The sequence below is a fragment of the Leptonychotes weddellii genome, chromosome 15, assembly GCF_054177405.1.
Source record: "Leptonychotes weddellii isolate Sample4059 chromosome 15, ASM5417740v2, whole genome shotgun sequence".
In the NCBI taxonomy this organism is placed as follows: Eukaryota; Metazoa; Chordata; class Mammalia; order Carnivora; family Phocidae; genus Leptonychotes; species Leptonychotes weddellii.
The window spans coordinates 37,832,663-37,850,868 of record NC_138383.1 but is presented as its reverse complement, the minus strand read 5'-3'; the positions used below and the strand labels follow the sequence as shown (position 1 = coordinate 37,850,868).

General features: G+C 43.6%; 1 protein-coding gene across 1 annotated transcript in view; it reads left to right on the top strand.

Annotated features, from left to right (window-relative positions):
* The window catches only part of BLMH (bleomycin hydrolase), a 47,204-nt gene extending 34,843 nt beyond the window's left edge, over window positions 1-12,361 (top strand). The window contains exon 12 of the mRNA XM_006734531.3: window positions 11,423-12,361. Coding sequence (XP_006734594.1) covers window positions 11,423-11,574 — 152 coding nt within the window. The 3' untranslated portion in view covers window positions 11,575-12,361. The remainder of the gene's footprint in view (window positions 1-11,422) is intronic.
* The last annotated feature ends 5,845 nt before the right edge of the window (window positions 12,362-18,206 follow it).

Here is an 18,206-nt window from a genome sequence, read left to right as displayed (position 1 = left end):
CATTGGTCATGTTCATGGCCTTTCTTACACAGAGCTGACTAAGTAAATCGAATAACCTGTTTACCAAAATGGACAAAAGTACCTTCTGACCCCAAGAGACATAAAAGGAGGAATTAATTCTTGTCTTACTGGGCCCAGTGGGTTACTTCCTATTGGCGAATTCCAGTATTCTTAGCTGGACTGAAAAGTGGATACATATCTAACATGCTGTATTAGCAACATGGCTTTCTTTCTTCACCTGCTTCTTAAAATACTTGGCTGTGCATTTTTTTTTTTTTTAAGATTTTATTTATTTATTTGACAGAGACATAGCCAGAGAGGGAACACAAGCAGGGGGAGTGGGAGAGGGAGAAGCAGGCTTCCAGCTGAGCAGGGAGCCCGATGCGGGGCTCGATCCCAGGACCTTGGGATCATGACCTGAGCCGAAGGCAGACGCTCAACGACTGAGCCACCCAGGCGCCCCTTGGCTGTGCATTTTGTACGTTTATGGATCATATCAGAAATGGAGGGGTGCCTGGCTGGCTCAGTCAATAGAGCTCTGACTCTTGATCATTTGAAGGTTTATGTTCAAATATAGCACATTGAGTTCAAGCCCCACATTAGATGTAGAGATTACTTAAAAAAAATAAAAATCTTAAAAAAAAAAAAAAAGGTGGATAGGGCACCTGCGTGGCTCAGTCGGTTAAGTGGCTGCCTTCGGCTCAGGTCATGATCCCGGGGTCCTGGGATTGAGCCCTGCATCGGGCTCCCTGCTCAGCAGAGAGCCTGCTCCCCTCCCCCCCCCACCTGCCGCTCTGCCTACTTGTGCTCTCTCTCTCTCTCTGTCAAATAAATAAAATCTTTAAAAAAAAAAAAAAGTGGATTTCACAACTGGAGGACGGAACAGACCTTGGGACTTGTTCCATTGTCTTTCATTTTGAAAAGTTGGTAGGCTTATTAGAGTAAAATAGTTTGTAAAACATTTAAGAATTTAAAATAGAGGAAATTACCTTTAGTGCGTCTCTCTTAGAAATTCACCTGAAAAGAGCATACTCTTTAAGCCAAGATAACCTGTAGGTCATCTAGCTAATAAGTGATTGAGCCAGAATTATAATTCAGACAGTGACACCAGAGCCTATTTTCTTAACCACGAAACTCTGCTTCCTCTCAGCTTCTCTGTCTAGTAGCATCTACTCCACTCATGGGAATAACAGATCAGTTCATGATCTTTGGTGATCAGAAACTAGTGGTGGAGGGAACATATAAAACTATAAAGGATCTAGAAACCTCATACATGTCCCATGCCAGGAGAAGGGGCTCATGGAGCACCATTTATGGCTGGGAATCTGAAGAAGGAGGGAGGGATGGGGTACCTGGTGAAGGTTTATGTTCAAATATAGCACATTGTGAGTTGGGCAAGTAAAAAACTCTAGCCACCTATTATTTCCCACAATTATTGTGTCCATGCTGCTTTATAATATGTTGGGGTTTTTTTTTCCCTAACTTTTTATCATGGATAATTTCAAGCATCTGTGAAGTAAACAATAGTATTAAGGAACTCCCCTGTGCCCATCACCCAACTTCAATAATTATCAAATTCTGGCATGCATATAACAAAGTGTTTCTGAGAATCAATAAATTGAATTCTTGGATGGTCTTCCTAATGAACCATTTTTATTATGGAACTTGACTTCTTTATGCTTGGTTCACTTAATCATGAGATATATTCTAGTTTTAAAGTCTGATATAGCACAGCCCTGAACTTGGAATTATCGTGACAGAGTTCTTGTCCATTAAGTCTAGTTTCTTAATATGTTAAATAATACAACCTTAAAGTGAGGGTAGGGAAGATATTATTTTCTAAATCTGCAGTGGTCACTGAAAGAAAATATTTCTTTTTTTTTTTTTTTAAGATTTTATTTTTTTAAGTAATCTCTACACCCAAGGTGGGGCTTGAACTCACAACCCCAAGATCAAGAGTTGCATGCTGTACCAACTGAGCCAGCCAGGTGCCCCAGAAAACATTTCTTTGAAAATTTTTGTCTCTCCTAGTTTTTATTTTGAATCAAGATTTTTCATTTTTCAAATTGCTTTTGTGCCTTTCAGATACATCAACATTTAAAATTGTTTTTAACCCACATTCTTCATCTTTTCTTACAAATAGCCTCTCTGTTCCTGATTTAATTTTAGTGAAATTTCTAGACTTCCTCCTAAAAGAGAGTCTTGATTTCCATCAAAGAGACTTTGACATATTAGAGATTAATCTGGAAAGAAATTTATGTGGCTGATTCAGATTATATCTGGACTTCTGTTGCTTCCTGAAAACTAACCTTACCAGCCAAACTATTCCATATGATTTTGGATATCTAGGCAAAAAAGTCATCATATCCTTCATCTAATGTTATATTGTGGAACCAGGAGAGACAGTTACTACTTTTTTGATTATAGATCCTGGACAGTAATTTAGCTCTGTATAGTTTCAATTACTCTATCAGTAACATGGATAATTTCTGTTTCCTTATGAGGTCCTACAGTTTGTCTATAGCCATCAAATGAAATAATGTATGAAAGCATGTTTCAAACTGTATGCTGCCACAGAACTCTGAAGAGTTTAGGAGTGCCTGGGTGGCTCAGTCGTTAAGCGTCTGCCTTCGGCTCAGGTCATGATCCCGGGGTCCTGGGATCGAGTCCCGCATTGGGCGCCCTGCTCAGCGGGGAATCTGTTTCTCCCTCTCCCACTCCCCCCTGCTTGTGTTCCCTCTCTTGCTGTCCTCTTTCTCTGTCAAATAAATAAATAAATAATCTCTAATAAGAACTCTGAAGAGTTTAATGAGTATTCCATATTTCTGTCAGGGGTACTCAGTATCATAGTTCATAGCATCTTTATAAGAATTCAAAATTTGCTGATGCATTTGTATTTTTCCTCATGGCATCAAGGTAGAGTAACTCAGGATATGAGCATGGGTGATTATACCCATGTGGTATGTGAAAAACTGAAACTTACTGAGAGGTTTTCACTTACTTGGATTGCACTGTGTCAGAGATAGAATTGGGATTCAGATTTCTTTTTTTTTTCTTTTTTTTTAAAGATTATTTGAGAGAGAGAGTGCACACATGCAAGTTGGGGGAAGGGCAAAGGGAGAGACTCTGAGGCACACTTCCCAAGCCTATCACGGGGCTCGATCCCAGGACACGAGATCATGACCAAGAGTGGGACACTTAAGCAACTGAGCCACCCAGGCTCTTTGACAGAGACAGCTTCCCTAAAAATGTTTATTACCTATAAAAGATAATGTATTATTTGCAGATCTGTTTGAGATTCAGTTTTGTGTATCAAGCACAAATAATGTAAATTATAGGCAATATTGAGCTGACTGTACTGAAATAAGAGAAAATTATATGAGCTAGAAGCAGAGGTTTCTGACTTTCTGGAAAGGGGCAAGATACAAATTTATGTCACCTCGGGGTTTTCATGGAAAAGTGCTGCTGTTATCACCTGGGTGTCAGAGTTCCTTCAGAGGGACCTCTCGTCCTCCATCTTTATTAACCAAAAAGCCTGCGTGACTGGGGCTGAAAAAGAGTGCGCATGAGTGGAACAGAGCAAGCGTGCGCTCTCAGGTTGACTGCTGCTTCTCTCTCAAAGTGTGTGACTAGGAAAGGGCTGCCGTTTGTGAGAGGGGACAAACTATGGCACCGTAGCTCCTTTTGACCTGTGACCAGGCCTCAGTCTCAGGGACAAATCTCCTCACACTCACATGGAGTTTTGTGCATGTGCTTGCTTTCTCCTGTGGGGAGGATCTACTGTGTTCACCTGATTGTCTCCAAGGTGTATTTGCATTGGTTTGAGAAGGATGAAGGGGAAACACTGGTGCCAGACCGCCTGGGTCCTGGCAGTCCCACCTGTTGGCTGTATGACCTTGGTCATGGTATTTAACCTTCCAAAGCTGTATGTTTCTGATCTATAAAATAGGGGTAATAATTGTACCTCCCTCCTAGGGTTGTTGTGAGAACCGTGCCAGGCATATAAGGAGTGCTCAAAAGTATTAGCTGTCGTCGTTCCGTCGTTACTGTTACCTGTGGACAAATGAAGGCAGAACAAGAAGGCCCCTTAAACTAAGTTCCCTTCTAGAGGAGGGCTGTTTAACTTGCCCACACCTCCAGTTTCAGACCTTGAAGAATTCAGGATCGTAGTGTGAGCACTGCGCTACCTCACCAGCTTACCGGATGGATGGCTCGTCAGGCGGGCTTAGTTTCATGAGAGAAAGCCGCGGAGGTGAATAAACCTAGTGCTGAGGAGAAACCATTAGCAATAGCTTCACCTCACATTTATCGATGGGATGCAGGGAACCGTGCACAGACCATGGTGGAATGAATGTTGGACCCTCCAAGGAATTTACACGCATTCACCAGGGACACAGGAAGGGGACTTGAAGAGGGCTGTGACGGGGCAGAAGTGGCATTCGTGGTGTGCTCCTCAGACTGTAAGATACAGGTTAAGTAGCCCCAGAAAGGCAAGAGAAGGGCCGATTTCTCCAAGAAGGCAGGTGACCGAGAAAGAGGAAGAGCTGGAGAGGCCCCCTCGGTGGGGAGGCGATAGGAGGACACTGAGGCTTGGTGGGGGAGGGGTTAGCGAGAAGTCGGGGGACTACATGGCGTCAGGGAGAACTTGGGGGTGAGTAGTGCTGCCGCGGAGCCACCAGAAAATGGGTCAAGGGAAAAGGGCTTGGGCGGCTTTTAGGAAAGAATGGCAGCCCAGCTGTCCTGTTCTACCACATCAGCAGCAGTACCGGGCCCTTCCAGTGCTAGGTGCAGTGAGGAGACAGGACGACTGAAGCTGGGACAGTTGAGGTTGTAAATCTCGCTCCATATATAGCGTTTGTAATCTATTATAAGAATAAGTAAAACATAAACACAAGAATAAGTGCAAAATAATGTAGGGGATAAATTGCAAGGTAGATGGTGAGTGATTGGAACTGTGAAGGCTCCTTAGTGAGTTTTCAAGAGGGAATGGAGTTTTAGGAAAGGTCCTGACTCTCTTGGAAAGGAAGTGGGAGGCCAGCCAGAGAAAGGGTAGCTGAAAAGAGGGTAGCGCTTGGCATGTGGAGCATGCTTCCGGTAGGTCTGAGGAAGGAGGCCAAGAAAGAGTGTGAACTTTTGAGGAGATCAGAAAGCTAGCTTTGCCTGAAACAGGAGCAGTGACAGAGAGGTGTCAGGGAGGTCATTGAGTTTCAGTGGGAAAACAGACCCTTGGGTGACATCTAAATCTTTCGTCTCCTGTCCATTGTTAGAGACCTGGCAGAATTGTGTGTGTTCTCAGGCTCGTCTGGATCGTTCCTACTGGTCCAGGGACTTCTCCAGAGAAGTCTGACTGGTCGGTACGTTGCCTTCTCTCCTCAGCCCAGAGGCAGACAGGCTTCTTCTGGACTCCTTAGCAGAGGACACTTCCTCAGAAGCATATGCTTCTGCTCTTTGAACTTGGTTGTGATTTGATGGTTTAAAAAAATACATCCCATAAACCAAAACAACCTTCTTTCCCTACCATATTTTTCACTCTGTAAGTTCTCTAGCTTTTGTTTCTGAGAAAAAGCCACAGCTAATATCAAGCTGTAAGAATATCTCGTATCAGCAAAAGGTTCAGGAACGTGAATGTGTCCCCACCATACAGGCAGACTTTTCTGTTTACTCTGGAGGAAAAAGAAGCCTCTTCTCAGATCACTGTCCAATGTCTGTCTCATAAATGGTGCTTTTGGTTCCCTTTCTCTCTCTCTGATACCCAGCCCATCCTGTTCTGTCTTTGAAATTCATGCACCCGGAACACATGACGTCTCTTTGATTTAAAGATACAGAATACCTCATAAGCAGCCACTGGGCACATGACGTGACCTTTGATGAGGCATGTGTGAGCAGGGGGAGTCGGTGCCGGGCAGGTGCTGGAACTAGATGATGTGCTGTCACCTGTTGCCTTGGCCCCAACTGCCAAGTCTCTGAATGCTCTAGAGGAGGGGGCAAAGACTGAATCCGAAGACCTAGGTTCGAACACGGGCTACATGACTTTAGACAATTCATACCAACCCTTTCTGCCTTGTAGGGTTGTTGCAGGATTAAAATCAAAACAAAGACAGTGGGTGTGAAATTGCATTGTGAAATGAAGCTCCCTGCAGATTTATGTGTGTGCTTTTGTTTTGCTTTGCTTTCTAGAGTGTAATTCTTGTAATAAATCATAAAATCACGTTGTTCCAAAATCAGATTACAAGAAAGCATATAAAGAGAAATCTTGTCTCTGTCACTCTCCACTCCCTTCCCCTCTTTCAGGTTACCATTTCTGTTAGTTTCTCTTCGGTTCTCAGTGTGGTTTAGTGCATCAAAGTTAACACACCGTGTTACCCTGCTCTGCCTCCTGCTCTCACTTCCCTAAACAGCATGTCTTGGAAGCTTTTCATATCAGTATGTTTCCATATCAGGACAGCTTCATTATTTCCCATTGTCTGCATGTACCATAGTTTATTCAGCCAGTTCCCTTACTAATGGAACTTGGGGTATTTCCAGTCTTTTGCTATTACAAACAATATTGCAGTGAGTTAATATATGCACGATGCTTAGAGCAGTGCCTAGCATATGGTAAGTGCTAAATGAGTATTAGTTATTATGCATAAATACATACTATGTTCATGGAAGTACTGTACGTCTGTGGGACAGGGTTTCAGAAATGGCATTAGTGAAGGGGGCAAACGCATTTGAAATTTTTGTAGATATTGCCAAATTCCATTTCATTTTGGGGGAGGGTTGTGTCATTTTGCACATTTGCAACATACCCTATAGAAATGGAAGGTGTTGGGGCACCTGGGTGGCTCAGTCGGTGAAGCATTTGCCTTCAGCTCAGGTCATGATCCTGGGGTCCTGGGATCGAGCCCTGTGTTGGGCTCCCTGCTCAGTGGGGAGTCTGCTTCTCCCTCTCCCTCTGCCTGTCACTCCCGTGGCTTGTGCATGCGCGCTCTCTTGCTCTCTCTCTTTCTGTCAAATAAATAAAAATAAAATCTTTAAAAAAATTTTTAAATAGATAATTAAGCTTGTACAAAGATTTCGTTGCAAAAATATTTATAGCAGTGTTGCTTCTAAGCATGAAAAAACAAGCCAGACTTCATCAGTAGGGGATTGATTAAATTCATTTTGGCTTACTCGTCCAAACTCAGCATTTAAAAATTATGATGTAGATAGTTGTATTCTTTAATATGGAAAGAGATGAAGTGGAAAATAGAGCCTGTGTGGTACTTTGTTATAAAAGAGCATGTGTGATGTCTCGTTTTTGTTAAATGTATAGAGTCTACACGCAGAAACTTTATCAAAGGCTGCATGTAAAACCTAAACAGGGCTTATCTCTAGATGGTGGGATTGTAGGCAGTTCTTAAATTTATATTTCTCATCTCCTGCTCCTCATCCACTTCTTCCTCCTCCCCCTCATTTTCTTCCTTTTCATCTCCCTCCTCTTCCCATGTTTCCAAAATCGGTTATAATAAGTGTTAATTATTTGGGTAATCTTTAGGATTGGGAGTCAAAAAACCAATATAAGAATTCAGAAGTTTTGAGGAGAAAATCACCTACCCCGTTGAATAAAATTATCATTTTGTTATTTTTTGTAAGTTTTTTTTTCACCTGCATATCTAGATTTGTAACATAGTTGTAATTATGTAAGATATATTGTTTTTATATACTTTACTTTTATCGCTTAAATGTTTTCCATGTTGCTACATGGTCTTTGCAACTTCATTTTAAATGAGTGGCTAGTGTTCCGTGAAGTAGTTTCTCAGTATTTATTAGGAAGTTGGAAATATGAGACAAACGCCAGTGAGATTTTTGCTGTCCTTTCTTGGAGGCTTTCTTCAGCCTTGAGGTTATCACCATGAGGTGAGAGATGGGCAGTGACTTAATGAGGCCCCGGGAGTCTGGCCTCCTTAGGTCCGTATGCTGCCAGACGCATCCATCAGAGTGGAACAGAAACTTGATATTGTCGCACCTTTTTCAGAAATAGCCCCCAAAAAACACCCCACATTAACCACAAATCATTTGTCAGTGAGGTAAAATATCTCATAGAAGACAGCAAAAAATAGAAAATGTATCTAACTCATAAATGATAATATATCTAACCTTAATCAAGTCTGAAAGATTAAAATGTTAGATCTCTGGTAGAATTTCAGAAAACTTTTTTTTTTTTTCAGGTAAAGATCTTCTTCCCCTTAAACTAACCTGTTCAATACTATTCTGTTTCTGTGTGAATTTGGCCTAATCAGTCTAGAGTTGTATCAACAGACACTGCTTTTCCCTTTATAGACCAACACTACCCTTTCTCTTAACAAATACAGAAACATTGGCAGTTTTTTTGAGGGACTGTTCACTTATTTTATTTCTTTCTCATTGCATGTAAACAACACTTTAAAGCTTAAGCAAAATGTGATTTCACCTTAGTTCCTAAAGCTGACTTTCTGTTTCCTTAAATATAATATTGGGCTCCTTGTTGCAGACTTTTCTTTTCCTTCTTCCCTGGGGAACGCCTGTTCCTGGTGGCCAAAGTGCTTATGGGCTAGAAGCCGCAACTTTCTTCAAATCAAAATGGCCACTTTAAACCTACCTGAAAAAATAAACCTGCCTGAATGGGTACTTTGCTGCTGCCTTACACGGCACTCACTCGGGTTTCAGACATACTGATCCTAATCTCAAACTCCCAAGACACGCAGGATACAACAGTTAGAGCAGCCCCAAGTTCATTATCTGCTCAGGGTGCAATTACCTGGCAGCCACCTAGACTGTGAGGTTTTTGTGGGCCCCCAAAGAACTCATATCCTGAAGAGAGAGACTAATCAAGGCAGGTCCTCTAGGTAGGGACACTGAGAGGCTGGATTGCAATTGATAGGAGTTTTAATTTGTGAGGACTTAATCTCATCTGCTTTTGGAACAAGATAGTGTACATGTACTTCTTGTCCATTTTCTCTGTGCATTCTTTGAAGGCTCATTTGATGGTGTGACGATAATATTGTCATAAGGACACAGAACTTTATTGCATGAATCTGCCTCTGTCCTTCCCCTGCCTCACTGTCCGGAGCTACTCTAGGGATTTATTTAGCCTGCATTATGGGAAGGGGAAGGATGACTAATGTCTCAAATGGTGGGGTGTTTAGTAGTCTGGTTTCCTGCCCACTGAAAGCCCCTCTTGGGAAGGCAGATAATGAATTTTTCAGGAAGCAGTGACTTAGGATGCAGCAAGAAATGGTACTGGTTGGCCCTTCCGCTGCCCGGATTGATAGTTGGTATCGGTTGATAGGACTATCTGTCCGTTGAGAGAACTTAGTGGCAGTCGTGTAGGTGATAGTGCGGGCCGGGTCCTCGACTGATGGACACAAGCAAAGCCAGGGACTTCGGGGTATTGAATCAAGGCAGGAACCAGGCTGCAGCACTGGTTGGTCTGTGTTCCCCTTGCCTGTACCTTCGGTTGAGAAGAGGAGCGCTGGGTCAGGAGGCGGGCATCAGTGGACAGAGATGCATTCCCTTAGCCGACTTGGAGCCCTTGAGCACTTCTCCAGGGCGTTTTCTTGTGACAGTAGACATCCTGTGTCTCGGCTTCTGTCAGAGGTGAAGAGGAGAATTGGACACAGGTGACCTCACCAAAACAGTTGTGTTTTCATGTTAAATAATGTCCTCCGTGACACCATTTAGCTTACACAATTAGACTTGCCATCATGTTGCATTTTACTTACTTAAATCGGTCTGGCCTTCAGGGCGGCAGTCGTCAGTGTGCTCAGGACTCCTGCGGGTCCCTGGGGCCCTCTTAGGGGGGTTGCAAGGTCTTCCCTTCAACAACAGATCTGTATGAGGCCAGCTTTTACTTCCTCTCCTTCAGCCAGAACAACAGATTGCAACAGATCGAAGACAGAGCAGATACAAGAATTCTCTCTTCTGTGAAGCCAGACATTAAATTGTAAAACAAAGCCATTTTTCCAACTTAAGTTTATTTTGTCTTGGAGAATATAATGGCTTTTTCCTAAAAATATATTATTTCTATTCATGGTTTTTTTTTTTTTAGTTCTTATGAATTTGTATTTTTAACTTTGTATTTCTAACATGGTAAATATCGGTAGGTGTGACCCACATAAACAACTTTTTGGCATCCTCAGTCATTTTAAGAATATATGGGAAGTTTGAGAACTGCTGCACTAGAGGACTCCCTTGGAAGAAATACCTACATCTTCTTCCTTTCTCTTGGTCCCATGTAGTGAGAAATGATACAGCACAGAAATCGATTTGCACGAACACTTTGAGAGAAGAATGGCTCAAGCGTCTAGTATAGAACAGGGGCCGAGTATGGTGAGATGGTTGTGACGGTGCTGGGGATGCTCGCTCGTCCCTGTGAGCCCTTGGAGGTGTAGGTGCACACAGTAACCAGCGTAGATGCACGTTTTTGTGCTCCGTGCTCTTCCTTGACCAGTTCTTGTTTTAAATATACACACTTTAGTCTCTCACTTCGATTTTGCTCTTTATATTATCAGTGGCTCAAGTGAAACATTTTTCCCCCTGTTTAGGTTTGTTGGAAGTATGTTCCTGAAGGGGAATTTGTTTTGTCCTAGTGGAGCCTGAGATACAGTTTAGTCCTCCTAATGGGAAAAGGCAGGCTTCTAAGATGGGTAGATGATTCCTGACACCACGTTTTCCCTCAGCTGAGCTCTCCACCTGGGGCGTTTGTACAGTCCTACCCACTGGAGAGATCCATAAACCCTAGAGCCTTACTGAGGAAAAGAGGTCAAGATGCTGTCTCAGTGTTCAGTTCTGCCTGATCTTCACCACAGATGTTCCACTAGGAAAGCAAAGCCTGTGTTATCCTTTGACTTACACAGGATCACCTGCAAACAAGCGGCTACCTGGGAGTGATGACACAGCCCCATCGGGTTTCCCCTGACAGCTCAGTGGCTTGCAGGAATTTACAGTAGAGGGGAAGGTGGAAGAGCCAGTGATGCTGAGAAGGTGGGTAGGGTAGGAATGGAGCTAGTGTGCTTGCCCAGGCCCCTTGGCGTTGGCTCTGTGAACAAGAAGCCTTTCCACCTGTCTTCTAGGGTCACACACTCCTCTTCAGCCCACACAGCCTGGGCAGTGCAAGGGCACGGGATCTGCTAACAGTCTTAGGTCCGAGGCCCAGGTCTGAACCTCACCTGTGTGACCGGGGCATGTCACTTAGGTACTCTGAGCCCCCATGTTCTGACTGGTGAAATTATGGCCATGCCTGTCCTGTCTGCTTCACAGAATTGTTAGTAAGAATTAGGTTAAGTGAGGTTCTAGATGGGAAAGCTGAAAACCATGGGCAAATACAAGTTTTGTGAAAAGCTTCTTTATCGTGCCAGTAGGGCTTCTGCTCTTTGCCCCTTGCCCTCTGCATTCATGAGGCTTCTGTGCTTTTCTCCAGGTTACCTGTGCATGACAGATGAGTGGTTCTCTGAGTATGTCTACGAAGTGGTGGTGGACAGGAAGCACGTCCCTGAAGAGGTGCTAGCTGTGTTAGAGCAGGAGCCCATTGTCCTGCCGGCCTGGGACCCCATGGGGGCCTTGGCCGACTGATGCTGCCTCCAGCTCTTTCCTCCGGGACCTGAAGTAGCTGCAAAGGACAGATCCAAGGACTGAAGCCAAAGTTACCGGGTTCCCAAGGACACAGTCAGACTCTTGGATTTCTCCTCCAGGAACCTCTTTGGAGAAGTGCTTTATGATGAAACAAAATATTCTTAAAGGGGAAGATCAGGTCACACTATGTACTCTCCTCATTTCCAACAGCTCAGGATCTCTTAGCATTTTAATCAGATGTCACTGTTTGTCCTAACTCTGTCAAAAAGGTCTGGCTTCGTGTCTTTGAATAAGACAGGAGAGGATGAGCAACTGAAGAATATGGAGAGAAAATGGACCTGATGCTCCTTGTTTCTAGCGTAGAGTTGGGGGAGGGTTATCCTAAGGTTTGAGCTTTCAAACTGCATGCTGCCTGACAGTATCACTATCCTTCCTAGATGGCAGTCACTGAATTCAGGTTTTTTCAAGGTAATTGTACGTGCCTCTAATAGCCCAGGAATGGGAGGTTGATCAGGTCTGACATGATTCCTTCCTGTTGTTTGGAACTGTGGGAGAGCACAGCTCTACTTGAGTCAGGGGTAAGTAGAGGCTTAGAGAAAGATGAGTGTGAGAACAACCAAAACCTTATCATGATCTGAGTTATAATCCTTAGGGGGAGCTCTAGCCAAATGGTTTAACTTCTGCCTCTGGAATTGGGAGTTGGGTGGGCAGGAAAAGGTGATACCATTCTTTCTGACAACTAGATGGTGCTGAGAAGCTTTTGAATAAAACACTTTGCTAAATGAGAGTAAGTGGTTATTTGATCTATCGAAGAGTTTCTTTATTTAGCAACAAAGGAAAGTAACCAGGTGACTCATACTCCTCAAAATAGAGAAGCAGTAGGATCGCTCAGGGCTTCCCTGCTTCACCTTCTCTGTGGTATAGATGATCCTTCCCAGCCAGTGCTGATCCTCACTGGCTTCCGCAGAGGATGTCCAAGCACCACATCTAAGAGAGCTTGTGTCCCTGCCACTTAACCATTTTTTCATCCAGATCCAGGGTCGCTACAAGAGTAAGACATGAAGCTTTGCTGGTCCAGCCTTGGAATTGGCTGGAGAATATGTGTTTTACTGAGACTGGGTCTCCCTTTCACTGAAAGCAAATAAATATAGCCTCCTAATCAACATTTCCATCAGTGCCTGAGCCCCCTACCTCTGGCTTCCCTAGAATCTTCTCAGTCCTAGCAGGGGATATTGTCTGTCTTGGCACTTTCCAAGATAACATTAGATAAAGGCTCAAGCTTCAGTCGAAGTGTTTACAATATTGTTGTAAACCCTTGCTGTTCCAAGCAAGATAGATAAACCCATTTCTAGACACATCATGGCAAAACCCTAGAACAGATCTTAAAAGCATCCAGGAACACAGATTATTCCCTCCAAAGAAAAGACAATTAGATCGACGGCTAACTTCTCATCAGCAACTATGTAAGCAAGAAGACAGTGAAATATATCTTCAAGGTGCTATGAGAAGTTAACTGTGAACCTAGTATTCTATACTCAATGAAATTGTCTTTCAAGGGTGAAATAAAATACACTTTCAGTCAAACAGAAGGGAAGTGATCCCGTATGGAAGATCTGAAATGTGAGAAGTATGTGCATCGTCTAAACAAAAAGTGCCTGTAGGTAAGTCTAATAGGGTTTAAAGAAGGATGAAACTAAAATACATGGAAGAAGATAATGATAATTAGGGAGGTGATTGGACTAAACATATTCTTTGTCATTCAGGAAAAAGATAAGTATATCAATTAACTTTAGACCTTGGTATGTTAATAATATATCCTAAAATTTTCTAGATGAACTACTAAAAAATAAGCAGGGTATGGTTTCCAAGCAAGAAGGTAATCAATCCATGAGAAGACAAGATGGTGAGAGAAAAATTATGCAAGACAAATAGAGTGTCCAAAATAAGACGGAGATAAATCTAAATGTGTCAATAATTACAATATATAAATGTTCCTGAAAAAAGACAGATTGTCAAACTGGAGGTTTTTGGGTTTTTTTAAAGATTTTATTTATTTGAGAGAGCATGAGCAGGGGGAGGGGCAGAGGGAGAGGGAGAAGCAGACTCCCCGCTGAGCGGGGAGCCCAAAGCGGGGCTCGATCCCAGGACCTGAGCGGAAGGCAGACGCTTAACGGACTGAACCACCAGGAGACCCTCAAACTGGAGTTTTAAAAGAAACTCAGCCATAAGCTAATTATAAGAGACATCAGCACCCTGGGATATAAAAAGGAAAGATACATCAGGCAGATACTAACCCAAATAAATCTGGTCTGGCTATACTAATAACTAGCAACGTTAGGGCTGCTCTGAATAACCAAACAGACTGATGCCAGGGTATGTTACTCGCAGCCTCCCTGGAGTCCTGCAACATAGGGACCCTGGAAATAGGCTTTAAAACAAAAAGCATTACTAGAGATAGAATCACTTCATAATTACATGTTTACTTGATTCTCCAGAAAAAATACAAAGATTCTAAATTATAAATTAGTATGTACCTAATAACCTCAAAGTACATCAAACAAAAACATAACTATATGGCAAAATAATCCAGTATCCTAATGGAAGATTTTAATACACTTCTCAATTGTTGATCGATCAAGCAACCGAAAACTCAAGTGAGTATATAAAAGATTTAAGCATTTAGTAAGTTTGGTATAATGGATATCTATAGGACACCGCATCTAATAACTGCACATTCTTCTTGAGCACACATGGAACTTTTTCATGGCCATATATTGGGGAGTAGAGTCAACCAACAAATTTCCAAGCAATTAAGTTAGAAACTAAAATTAAGAGCTAACTAGAAGGCTCCTATATGTTTAGAAATTAACTCATAGGTCCAAGAAAAAATCATAAAGGAAATTTAACCTGAATAATGATTAAAAAAAATACTGCATATTCAAAATGACAGGTATAGTTAAAACAGTACATAAATTTTAAAAGCCTTAAAATTCTATTAAAATTGAAGAAAGACTGAAAATTGAGCTAAGCATCAATGTCAAGAAATTAGAACTACAAAATAAACCTGAAGAAAGTAGAAGGAAATAAAATGTATGTGCAGAAATTAAAGATAGGATCAACAAAGCCATAAGTTGCTTCTTTAAAAAAAAATGAAGTAAATTAGCAGATCTTGACGAGACTGATTAAAACACAACAAGAAATTAAAAGGAGGATGCTATTCTAGATACTGCAGATATTTGAAAACTGGGAGATACACTTAACTTTGTTTAGAAGACCTAAATCCACAACCTCCAGAGCAACAGAAGAAGAAGAATAAGCTGGAAAGCAGACAGAGGCGTTGAAAGATTTAGCAGAGCTGAAAAAATTGAATCCTCAGCCAATGGTGGAGACAGCCGGTGCTAAGCAAACCAATTTAGGTTGCATAATCCCCCGAATAAGGCAGCTCCAGGTAGCCATTAAGGGAATTGGGAGCGAAAGGAAGGTTACTGGAGGGTTGAATGTCTGTTAGATCCCCTCCCTAATTTGGGCAGCTGGGTGACTGTCCCTGCCCTGCTCCCTCAGCCAATTCAAGATTTATTCTCGAGAGAGAGAGAAACCGTTTGTGGTCTGGAGGTCATTAACATAGCTGAGGATGAAAGTACCATAAGAGGGCTGAGTATTTGCTTTCTGAATGTTCTCTGTCATCTTGTGCTCCTAGAACTCTAGTGCCCAGCAGGGGCGCCCGGGTGGCCCAGTCAGTTAAGCGTCGTCCATCAAGAGATGGTTTCAACTCAGGTCATGACCTCAGGGTCCTGAGATGGAGCCCCATGTCAGGCCCTGCGCTCGGTGTAGAGTCTGCTTGTCCGTCTCTGTCTGCTCCTCCCGCCTCCCTTGCTCTCTCTCTCATAAATAAACTTAAAAAAAAAAAAGAACTCTAGTGCCCAGGAGATTGGAAATCTCTGGGGAATCTTGATTAGCCCAAAAGGAAAGCTATAAAGAACTATTATGGCATAAAACATTATTTTATGAGACTGGCGTAACTCTGTCAAGGATAGTAAGAGAAAAAATTACACGTAAATCACACCCATACACAGAGATGCAAAAGTCCCCAAATTATAAACCAAATCCACCATATGTAAAAAAATAATCCTCATAACCAAATATTTAATAAAAGCTATTTCTCAAATAAAATTAGGTTCACGTGGGGAGAAACACAACATTGCCTATGTCTTCTCTGCTGAAGAGGAAGGGAAACGGGTCAAAGGACTAGCCAGAGACCTGAATTGGAGGACCTTGCTCATACTTGGGGGACTGCTGAGCGCAGAAATAGGGAGCTGTGGCTGGGCACTCTCTGACTGCTACTCTGACCCCTAGAAAAGTCCTGGCCGGCCAGGATGACTCTGGAGACATGCAGAGTCATACCGACCCCACACACCCCAGAAGCCAGGCCCTGATAATGAGCCGTGCCTTCATGTGGTCATGGACCCATGTGCCTGTTCCAGCTCGTCCTTAAGGAGCAGCTTGATTCTAATTTGCTGTCGGCAGCTCCAGGGCCCTTGCGCTCCAACGAATTCCTTCAGCTGCGCGGTGCAGGCCAGCGCTGCTGCTGACCACGGCCACAGCCCCTGGTTAAGCTGGACTTCTTTAAGTACTTCCAGATGAGCATTCCCATATTTAGGACAACTTGTTCGAACCGTTGTTGTCCTCCATGACGCTGACTCTTCCTTCCTCCCTGAGGTCGATGATAACAATTTGATTGAAAACTAGGAATAAACCAGCCAGAGTTGTTTTGTTTCCCTTTTTTTTTAAGAGAAAGAGAATAAGGGGTGGGGGGGACGTGGGTACAGGGGGAAGGAGCGGCGGGGGGGCAGGCAGAGGGAGAAGGAGAGAATCTTAAGCAGGCTTCACACCCAGAGTGGATCCGCTCCATCTCACGACCCTGAGATCATGATCTGAGCCAAAATTGAGTCGGATGCTTAACCAACTGAGCCACCCAGGTGCCCCTTGTTTCCCTTTTCAAATTCAGCCTTTTCCGCATTACCACAAAGGGAAAGGAACAAAGGGAGGGAGGGAATGTTCAATTTGCACCAGCTGCAGTTCTTTGGGAACAGAACTGTGAAGACGGGAAGCCCCTATACTCCTCTCGGTACAGTTTGAATACCAGTTGCTCTCTTTTATGCTTTGCTTACTCCTCTAGAAAAACTCTAGTTCCATAACTCCTCTTGAAACGGATGGAGTGCTCCTGGGAACCATCTCTCGGCCTGCCCCGTGACAGTTTTTGGTTTTATTATTTATTTTTTTTTTAAGATTTTATTTCTTTATTTGAGAGAGATGAGTGAGAGAGAGCATGCACAAGTGGGCAGAGTGGCATGCAGAGGAAGAGGGAGAAGCAGGCTCCCTGCTGAGCAGAGAGCCCAATCTGGACCCTGGATCTGGACCCAGGACCCCGGGATCATGACCTGAGCTGAAAGCAGACGCTTAACCGACTGAGCCACCCAGGTACCCCTGGTTTTATTTTTTAAAATCAGCTGCAGTTCAGGGTAGGGCAGCTGAGACAAGGTGGGCTTATGGTAGAAAGTACCAGAGTGTGTTTGACTTAGCGTTGCGGCCTCCCTGCATCTCCCCTGGCCAGGGACCTTAGAGGTTACCTTGTCCAATCGTGTCCAAAACAGTCAAGAAATCCTTGGAGTTTTACTTGGAACGTTCATCGACAGGAACACAGAGCCTCCTCCCTTGTGGCCTCTGCCCACCTCCACAGACTCAACTTGCTCACTTCCCTTCTTGTTCACTCCACTCCTGCCAACTCCTTTCTCCCTATTTTGTCCCTCAGACCCACTGAGCTCACTCCCACCTCCTTGCTGTTCCTCTTCCTAAAGCTCTTCCCTCAGGTCTTTGCATGGCTGGCTTCTCCTGACTCTAGTCATGGTGCCATGTCAGGACCATCCTGAACACCTTACCTGCATAGTCAGCCTCCCCGCCCCACTGCCTCTACCACTTCCACGCCTGTCCCCCTCTGCTGTGATCGGGGCCTGCTTTCTTCACAGCACTCATCACTTTCTGAAATGATCCTATCTCTTTATATGTTTGTCTGTTTCCCCCAAGGTCGATACTCCCTGTCAGCTCCCCAAGGGCAGGGGCTTTGACTTGCTCACTGTTGTGTTCCCAGGCCGGGCTCATGGTAAATACTGACTGGCTGGCTGACTGAAAATGCCCTATATTCTGACAGCTATACTCAATTAAAAGTTTATACATAGCTCCGAAGTCTGCTTTCCTATACAACTTGCTCAACAGGAACAAGTAGCAGGAGAACAAAGTCTCTGTGATCTTCATTCCAGTGCTTCACAGAAAGGTTTAGATTTCATGAAGGTGACTTACTTGAGGGGAGTAGAAAAAAAGGGGGAAAACCCACAAAGTTTTATGTCACTTTTCTCACTGCCTGTACCTTTCTCCTTTCTTTTTTTTTTTTTTTAAAAGATTTTATTTATTTATTTGAGAGAGAGAGAATGAGAGAGAGCACATGAGAGGGGGGAGGGTCAGAGGGAGAAGCAGACTCCCCGCCGAGCAGGGAGCCCGATGCGGGACTCGATCCCGGGACTCCAGGATCATGACCTGAGCCGAAGGCAGTCGCTTAACCAACTGAGCCACCCAGGCGC